We start from the raw sequence: 9,547 nt of genomic DNA, 5'->3' as shown, positions 1-9,547 counted from the left end.
AGAGAAGAGCAAGACACCAAACATTTCCCCCTCGAGTTGCTCTGAGTGTCCCGCCAAGCTTAGCTTTGGGGGTAAGCGTGGCCCGGGTGTATTTCGCAGGCTCACTATTTGCAAAAGTTGTGGCCGGAGAACTTCCAGGTCGCCAGCCGGAACGTCGCAAGAGGGGCGGGCGGCCCTGGAGCGTGCGCGCCACCCACCGCCGCCCTGGGCGGCCGCCCGGCCCCGCCCCGGGTCCCAGGGCTGCTCACCGCTCTGCGGGGGCTGGGCTGGGGGAGGAAGGGGGAGCATGAGGCGGGCGGGGCGCAGGGCGTGCCACGTTCAGCCCCGGGAATTCCCTCGGGTCCAAGGTGTGCTCGGGTTGACGGCGTGCTCGGGCCGGTGCCTGTGCTGTCCGGGTGCCGGGTGTGTAAGTACCGGGGGCGGAGAGGAGAGAATTACCCTCATCTTCGTCTCCAAGTCCCGCGCCTGGAAGCCGAAGGCAGATTTCTCTGGAGATAGCAAAGATACTTTGTCACTTTGGGCGCTGCCTTGGCGCAAATCTTTAATTGCAAGGGAGCGGGGGGGGGGGCGGCGGGAGAGGGGGATAGAGTGTCTCAAGCAACCCAAGCGCGGGTCTCCAGGCGGCAAGGCCCCCTTTGATCAGGAAAATCCAATTATTTGTGTATATACATTTCCCACATAGTGATTACTTCATTAATTGTCCCGCCTTTATCTCCTCCCTTCCCATCCCCCCTAATAATCAGTTCTTTTATCCAGACCAACAAACACACCATAGGAGCTTTGTGGATTCAAAGGATTTGCTTTCGCTTCTGAAAGAGCCGCTATTCTTTGATGATTGGGTAGCGGCAAACTTCAAAGCCATAAATCTTCCCTCTGACTGGCTGGCGGCCCAGCAAAGTCCTTATCAAATTCTTGGAGGTGAGCCTGAAGCGCTCAGACCGCTCGCGGGGCGAGCGAGCGGGTTGCGGCGAGGGGCGCGGGCGGGGAGGGCCCCTGCGCGCAGAGAGGGCGCCCGGGAGGGACGCTAAGGCGGCCCTTCGTCCTCGCCTTCGGGTCTCCATGCCTCAGCAGCGCCCTGCTCCTCAGCCAACGGCCCGCAAGCCATAGCCATGGCCGCCGTGGCCGTCCTCCGGAACGACTCTCTGCAGGCCTTCCTCCAGGTCAGGGCTGGGCTCGGAGGGGGCGAGGGAAAGGTGGGAAGGGTCATGTCTGGATCTTTCCTGATATTCTGTGCACCCTGAATTTCAAAGGGAATCCCGCTCGGTGGATACCAATGGAGTGAGACCTAGGGGTGCCCACACCAACTTCACACTGAACCCTGGTGTCAAGAGTGTGGCCTTTGGGGGAGGGACGCGCGTATCCAGGGCTTGTTCGGAGGTGCGCGTCTGGCTGAGAACCGGCCCCAGCTCACCCCGCTGGGCCCTCCTGGGGCGGGCGGAGGAGGAGCGCGAGAGTAGCGTGGAAATGAGAGCTTAAAAGATGGGAGGGAAGGCGGATGGGCATCCGGGCTGTGGGTGTTTCCTGACCCTTTCTGGCCGCGGAGCCGGGAGTGGCCCGTCGGATCTCTCTCCCCTCCCACTTTGTGCCTGCCTTCCTCTGAGGCTAGATGGCGTCTCTTTGTACCAAGTAGTTTCACAGGAAGCGCTCCCGCGCTCCGCGTCCAGGTAGCGCAAGCACCAAAAGTTTCCCGGGACTGGTGGGTGCGTGCGTGGTGTGCGGTGGCGGGGGAGGGACACCCAGGACGGGGGAGGGGCGGCGGTATAATAGCCGGCGTGGGTGTGGCGGGCCGGCCCGGAGACCGCGCTTGGAGCGCTAACCTTTTGTCTCTTCTCCGCCCTCCCGTGCCGCCGCCTATGCAGGACCGCACCCCCAGCGCCTCCCCAGACCTGGGCAAGCATTCGCCCCTGGCGCTGCTAGCCGCCACCTGTAGCCGGATTGGCCAGCCGGGCGCTACGGCGCCCCCGGACTTCCTGCAGGTGTCCTACGACCCCGCGCTGGGCTCGCCCTCCAGGCTCTTTCACCCGTGGACCGCCGACATGCCGGCGCACTCGCCCGGCACGCTGCCATCCCCGCACCCCAGCCTGGGGCTGACGCCGCAGAAAACGCACCTGCAGCCGTCCTTCGGGGCGGCGCATGAGCTGCCGCTTACACCCCCTGCAGACCCCTCGTACCCCTACGAGTTCTCACCGGTGAAGATGCTGCCCTCGAGTATGGCGGCGCTGCCCGCCAGCTGCGCGCCCGCCTACGTGCCCTACGCGGCCCAGGCCGCGCTGCCGCCCGGCTACTCCAACTTGCTGCCGCCGCCCCCGCCGCCTCCGCCGCCCACGTGCCGCCAGCTGTCCCCCAACTCGGCCCCCGACGACCTCCCGTGGTGGAGTATCCCGCAGGCCGGCACCGGTCCGGGAACCTCGGGGGTTCCGGGGGGCAGCCTCTCCGGCGCCTGTGCGGGGGGGCCCCACGCGCCCCGCTTCCCGGCCTCGGCGGCCGCCGCTGCCGCCGCCGCCGCCGCCGCGCTGCAGCGGGGCCTGGTGTTGGGCCCGTCGGACTTCGCGCAATACCAGAGTCAGATCGCTGCGCTGCTGCAAACCAAGGCCCCCCTGGCGGCCACGGCCAGGAGGTGCCGTCGCTGCCGCTGCCCCAACTGCCAGGCGGCGGGCGGCGCCCCGGAGGCAGAGCCGGGCAAGAAGAAGCAGCACGTGTGCCACGTGCCGGGCTGCGGCAAGGTGTACGGCAAGACGTCGCACCTGAAGGCGCACCTGCGCTGGCACACGGGCGAGCGGCCCTTCGTGTGCAACTGGCTCTTCTGCGGCAAGAGCTTCACGCGCTCGGACGAGCTGCAGCGGCACCTGAGGACTCACACAGGCGAGAAGCGCTTCGCCTGTCCCGAGTGCGGCAAGCGCTTCATGCGCAGCGACCACCTCGCCAAGCACGTCAAGACGCACCAGAATAAGAAGCTCAAAGTTGCTGAGGCCGGAGTCAAGCGGGAGGACCCGCGGGACCTGTAAGCCCACCCGGGGGCGCCTCGATGCCTCTCCTGCCTCGGGCTCCCTACCCAGCACCTCTTCGGAGAGGTTCCGGTGGCCTGTGGGCAGCCGGCCGAGGGGAGACCCAACTGAGGCACTTACTTGCCCCTTCCTGCTTGCCCGCCTCCCAAAAGCGACGCCAGGCCTCCAGCTCCCTGGCCTGCCTGCGGACAAGGACCGTGTGCCCAGGAAGAGCAGGGGAGGTAGGGTTGAGAGCTCTGTGTCACGAAAGAGCAGTTTCAGCCTCTGAACGATTCCCACCATCTGGGAGACCTACAGTTTGGGGGGACTACCCTGGGCTGACCTCTGTATATAGGAAACGCTGCTGAAATCAAAGCGGAAGAACCTTGAGAGATTTGAAATAGTGCTGTGTTTTTTGCTAGGACTGGGCCGGGCTTTGTACAGGTTATTTAATAGCTTTCTTAAAGAATAATTATAATAATTATAACATTAATTAAAATGTTACTTTTGTCCTCAGCTCCATGCAGAGCTACAGCATGAAATGTCTCTGTAAAGCAATCAGCAGTTGCAGCGTGAAAATAAATACGTTAACTCCGGGGTCACCTCGGGAAGACCCCGCTGAACCGGTCTCATTTGATCTTTTCTCCTTCCGGGAGGCTTTACAAAGCTGTCAGGTTTCACCGGGAATTTGAAGGCTCCTGTAGGCTGCCTCTGTCGGAGGCTTCTTTGGTTTGGAAGGTTCTGGGCAAGTGTGTCGGGTGCAAAGATGCAGAAAGTAGGAGGGCAGGGTCAGTTTTGTGGTAAAGAGATTAGGGCAAGATTTTCCAGTCCCACCTTGAGTTTCTCACGCGGCCGTAGGACTTGACCAGAGACTGTCGGGCTTCTCTTAAAAGTTGATACCTGCTGCACATACAATACACGATCTTTTTATCTGGCGAATTGCCTGTGGCTTTGCATTTGTTGGTACTCTCAGAGGTCACAGGCGAGCTGTGCTTCCTCCTGGCAGCCGGCTATGCTGCTGTCTGCAGGGGTACTACTATCTTGAGGATCTGTTCACAGATGAGATTTTGGAGAGTTACAGAGAAACTAGGGGCCCTTGTTCAGGTTGGGCTTTGCTTGGGAAAGAAGCGGCTCTCCTGTATTTCAGCCCCGTCATGATACACAACCTTGTCTTGCTTGTTTTCTTCTTAATCCTTTTGCTGTGGCAATCTTACCAGTCTTGTTTCACAATAGCCTCTTAGGGATTTCTGTTTAGGCCTGGAAGTTTAGTTCCATTTTGTGTCTTGGGACTTTATTTTTTCAATCACTGCAGTAGATTAAGATTTTCTCAGGGAGGAGCCAGGAATACTCATATCTAGGTTTCTCACCTGTCTCTAAAATGTGAAGTTTTAAATGTGAAGTTTACAAGTGTTTTTTCAACTCGGCTGACTCCTGGATGTTTTCTAATATGTGAGTTTTTAACCTGAAACCAAAACCTTAATCTTCTGATTTAGAACTAGCAAAGAAAAGAAATTGTTCTCAATTTTGTTACTATGTTAAACTGGCTGGCATCATTAATGCCAAATTTCAGTCGAACTGAATAATTTTTTCATGGTAGTAGAAGTGTATATAAATTGATAGGATTTCACAGTTTACACACTGCTGTTACCTTGCCTTTCGTTTGAAGTCAAACTGAAGGGTAAGTTCTTAAAAACCAGGAGGGTTGTGCTTGAGACTTACTGTATTAAGTAAAACTCAACCAGCAACATAGTTGAGATGAAAATTACTTTTATACTCCTAAGAAATAGCATTTTTACTTTGTAACTTGGGACAAGGTGGTAACTACTAAAATCATTGTGGGACTATGCCTTAGAACCTGTTACTCTCATTAGAGATTTTGGAACTATTTAATGACAAAATGGAATGTGAGTCTTTAGGGTTCTTTACCTGGAAAGGGCAGTTTGGGCTGGCTAAATTCTCAAGGCTGTGACAGTTTTGCAAGCAATAGCAATAAGAAAGTTGCTACACAGTAACATTAATATGCATTTAAATGTGTAATCTTAATCTACATCAAGATTGTTGAGAATAATTTCTATGAAGAGTTACAGAAACTCTCACATCTGAACCATGCCCTGGGATTGACTTCAGAGCCAGAAAAGGTTTTTTGGCAGATGATAGGGAAAGAGGAGTCCTTGTTAGAGAGTGAAAAGACCAAGGGCTTTCTTTGGAAAATTTGAAACGATTCTCTCACGTGAAAGAAAATGCCCTTGGTAGAGAGAAAACTGGCAATTTTGAAGGGACTCTACTAGCTATTATTGACAGCTAGGATCATTTAGCATCCAAACAGGTGAAGTGTTGAAGATAAAATTTCCTTATAACTTTAACTTTGTTGTTAAGAGAGAAAATAGGTAAGATGTATGAAATTTTGTATCTAAACAGATAAGGGGTTGAAGATAGTTTTCCTATAACTTTGTGGTGGTTAAGAGAAAGATAAAATATATGGAATTTATCTAAAAATACAATATTTATAATTTTAAAAAGCAGAATGAAGTCATTTGATGACAAATCACTTTCTTAGTTTTTAGGTAATTGAACCTGCAAATTTTAAAAGTTTGGTAAAAGTATAGACTCTAGACTAAAGACTGTTCCTTATTGTCAGTGCAAATCTGTGTTCCAATTACTTTAGAAAAAAATATTTATGCCATTATCCAAATAGAAGCCAGGAAGTCACAATAATGTGATATTATTATCCAAGTGTAGGAAAACATTTCATGTTTATACTGAAAAATAAGCTAATAAATGCTCAGAAATACAAGTTTGACAATGAAGAAATGTATTAGATTCTGTAAGCTTTTAAAATGTGAACTGCTGCTGCATGCTTTATTTGGTTCATAAAACTGCAACCTACTATGGTATTATCCATTTATAACTTTAAAAAATTATTATAAAATAAATCAGTATGCAAGAAATATATGCATAAATGATGTAAATTAAGCACATTTAATTTAATGACATTCAAATTAAAAAGTTCAGAAGCAAATTACTTTTAAATGTAAACTGAAATTTATTTTTTATTTGGAATTTTGCCATCATCATAAAAGAAAGTTTAATCCACCAACTGAATTCAAGGCTTTACTTAAGAACTCCAGAACCAAATTCAATTGAGTTAAAAACCAATTGAAGAAACTATGTTAATGATGGCCTCAAATGTCAATAGACATTTTGTTTTTTAAGCAACTGTTTTAGTAGCATGCAAATATAATGTAAAGTGTCATATTTTAGAAAATTCTAAAATAAGTGTGATATGATTACATTGTTTAACACAATTGATAAATGAACCATTTGACCAAAAACTTGGAAACATAGAGAAATTGAGTTGTCAGTAATTTAGGTAATTTGGAATTATATGTTTCTGAACTTATTAACAACACTGTATAGTTTTCTGCTTTTCTCAAGGGAAAATTGTGCAAATTTGTCCTTTGCTGACCACTAATTTGGAATAGTTTTGGTAATGAATGAAAGTAAATTATGTTAAAGAAAATACAGCTACATTATTCACCATCGTGTTAAATAAGTCTTTTCTAGTTTCAGTTAGGGTTTAAATCTTATAACTATGTTGTGTATGTTGTTTTAACTTATTTTCCCTTAAGTCAATCAGACAACATATGCCTATTTAAAAAATTAACATTGATGAGATTGCTTCTGGCAGAAACCTACATGAAACAGTATTTGTAGAAAAGGCAGTTTTTCACCCCAATTTCACTCCATTTCTATTTTAATACTATTGGGTTTTAGATATTCAGTTTGAAGCAGCATCTTCAGTGTTTCCCATCTGTTTTGGTTCTGCTGTGAGACTTTCACAGAACCTTTAGCGGTAGCTATATCTTCACACTAACGTGAACACCTACTAAGTTGTTTAGGGCTCTAAAATTGCAAACCACTTTTACTTGTGTTAGCTAACCACATTAAATAATGACAAGTTGTGGTAAATTGACATTATCTCACTGGGAAATCATCTGTTGTGGAATCAGATTCAAACCTCAAGCTTTGTTTTCTAGTAAATGTGATTATGCTTTGCTAATGTCCCAAATTGAGGGCCACTCAAAACAAGTCATACTAATGTTCTATTAAATATCATTTCCTTCCTCTGGTTTGCATGGTAGAGGGGAACTTAAAAGAGTATGAAACCAAGGGCAGCTTTGACATGAGGACATGTGCCAACATAGTTTGATAAACTAGGAACAAGTAAGGAAAACATCTAGATAGAAAGATGTATGTTGGTAATGAGACATATATTTAGATTAATACACCAAAATGACAGGTTTCAGTATTGGGCCAGTATAATTGTAACCTGATTCATGTGGCATTCAATATATATAAACAGGGACTTCCCTGGTTGCGCAGTGGTTAGGAATCCGCCTGTTAATGCAGAGGACACGGGTTCAATCCCTGGTTCAGGAGGCTCCCACATGCCGCAGAGCAACTGGGCACGTGCGCCACAGCTGCTGAGCTTGTGCTCTGGAGCCCGCGAGCCACAACTACTGAGCCCATGTGCCACAACTACTGAAACCCATGCGCTTGGAGTCTATGCTCTGCAACAAGAGAAGCCACCGCTGTGAGAAGCCCGCACACTGAAAGGAAGAGTAGCTCCCGCTCGCTGCAACTAGAGAAAGCCCGTGCATGGCAACGAAGACCCAACGCAGCCAAAAATTTTTTAAAAAAATATGTATATATATATATATATACATATATATGTGTGTATATATATATGTAAACAGTATATTTTTCTCTGGTGTTCAGACTCGACACATTTTTGGATAAAGATCTTTGTGTCAGTTCCTCCTCCCTTGATTGTTTTTAAAGAATCAGCAATGTTTCAAGTTAATTTATGGATATTGTAAAATAACTTACATAATGTTACTTCCTAAAATGAGTAAGTGATACTGTTCAGCAAAGATGTAATCAAACAGCTATGGACCTTCATAATTTTTTTTTGATAGTTTCACAGTTGTTTTACTGTTACAGTTTATTACCAATTGAAGATTTTCATGTGATGATTGATATAGTATTCATTTTCATGCTGACGTTTTGATGACTTCCCTTTCTAGACTTTATATACGTCTCCTTCCATGTCTTTAGTGATTATGTTGAAGCATAATCCTCAATGGGGTATTTGACACTTAATTCGTAATTCAACCCATGCATGTGAACTGCAGTAGTTTCTGCACAACACATAATAAACTATATTAACTAATATATTTTGGTTGTCTACCTAATACCAAAATTAAATTCAGGGGAAATAAATCAGTTCCTAGTTTGATACAGATCTTCCTTGACTAACGATGAGGTTACCTCCCAATTAACTCATCGTGAGTTGAAAATACCGAAGTTGAAAATGCGTTTAATACGCCTCACCTACCGAGCATCATAGCTTGGCCTAGCCTACCATAAACATGCTCAGAGCACTTACATTAGCCTACAGTTGGGCAAAATCTAACACAAAACCTATTTTATAATAAGGTGTTGACTATCTCATGTAATTTATTGAATATTATACTGAAAGTGAACAACAGAGTGGTTATATAGGTACAGGATGATTGTGTTTCGGTTGTTTACCTTGGTGGCGGCGTGGCTCTCTGGGAGCTGTGGCTCGCTGCCCTGTCCAGCATCACAGGAATACCCTACAGCATATCGGTAGCCCAGGAAAAGACCAAAATTTGAAGTTTGATTTCTACTGAATGTGTATCACTTTCACACCATCATAAAATCAAAAAATTGTATGTCAATCTATCATAAGTCAGGGATGCCTGTATATAAAAGTCTGCAGCTTTCACTTCTCAAAAAGTTGTTTCAGCATTATGGAGATTTGGTTTGCCCATTATAAAATGGAAGTTTGTTTTATAGGAAAACTATTTAATTTTTTTTCATTAGTTGCCAAAACCCTAACATCAAAAATACACTAAAATTTTCTGAGGTCTAAGGCAGTGTCTAGATATCACCTGATTTGTTAATACAGTGTTAAGCCATTCAGTCACATGGATGCTTTCTAATGATTTTGTGTTTAGCATAATCTAAAACACGGATGAAAAACATCTGGCCCTTAGCTTAATTTCATCCAATTCACAAGGCAAGTATCAAAGCTAAATCCTCATTTATGCTTATGGTTGGGAAAATGTGTCTTAATTTGAAGAGTGTTTGGTGACAGTTTCCTGAAACTCTATGTAAGGTACCATGAAAGCTTATTTCTCTTATTTCTGTCTTTGTAAGTTTTATTCTTGTATTCTGTATGTCTCTTTACTTGTGGATGCCATGTCTTCGACATATTCGTGTTCATCTCTAGCATGGAAACTCGTTTTGTGTCGTGTGTCTCTCTTCCTTTTCTTGATGTATCTATGCCCATTATTTTATTTTGCTCCCTATAATGCAGGACTTGACAGGATTCTAAACTCCAATTATTTAAAACCTGTTGTATGTTTAACAGACACATATTCCTTGGTCTAAATTTTACATGTGAGTGAGTTCAGTTTAGAGTTCTATTTATAGATTCAAATCATGTTTTATTTATGCATTATATGACTGCTGTT

At 46.4% G+C, this 9,547-nt stretch overlaps 1 protein-coding gene across 4 annotated transcripts; it reads left to right on the top strand.

Annotated features, from left to right (window-relative positions):
- The first annotated feature begins 206 nt into the window (after positions 1-206).
- On the top strand, positions 207-8,122 carry SP5 (Sp5 transcription factor). 4 transcript variants are annotated; one of them, XM_067741574.1, is made up of 3 exons: positions 207-402; positions 757-918; positions 1,860-8,122. In XM_067741574.1, the coding sequence occupies exon 3, from the start codon at positions 2,037-2,039 to the stop codon at positions 3,003-3,005; it is 969 nt and encodes a 322-aa protein (XP_067597675.1). In that variant the 5' UTR covers positions 207-402; positions 757-918; positions 1,860-2,036; the 3' UTR covers positions 3,006-8,122. The 4 variants fall into 4 exon arrangements, with proteins under 4 accessions (XP_067597675.1, XP_067597674.1, XP_067597673.1 ...); XM_067741573.1 differs by having other exon boundaries at positions 209-406; XM_067741572.1 differs by lacking the exons at positions 207-402; positions 757-918 and adding an exon at positions 930-1,160.
- Positions 8,123-9,547: the final 1,425 nt, after the last annotated feature.

The sequence above is a fragment of the Pseudorca crassidens genome, chromosome 6 (genome assembly GCF_039906515.1).
Source record: "Pseudorca crassidens isolate mPseCra1 chromosome 6, mPseCra1.hap1, whole genome shotgun sequence".
Classification (NCBI taxonomy): Eukaryota; Metazoa; Chordata; class Mammalia; order Artiodactyla; family Delphinidae; genus Pseudorca; species Pseudorca crassidens.
Note: the sequence above shows the minus strand (reverse complement) of the source record. Positions and strands in the feature narration are given on the sequence as shown.

What these genes read in the sequence shown, in the direction of transcription:
- SP5 (XM_067741572.1), top strand. Translation starts at nt 1,110, where the DNA reads ATGGCCGCCGTGGCCGTCCTCCGGAACGACTCTCTGCAGGCCTTCCTC. An exon ending in CTCTGCAGGCCTTCCTCCAG is followed by an intron (nt 1,161 to 1,859) that starts GTCAGGGCTGGG and finishes CCGCCTATGCAG; the next exon opens with GACCGCACCCCCAGCGCCTC.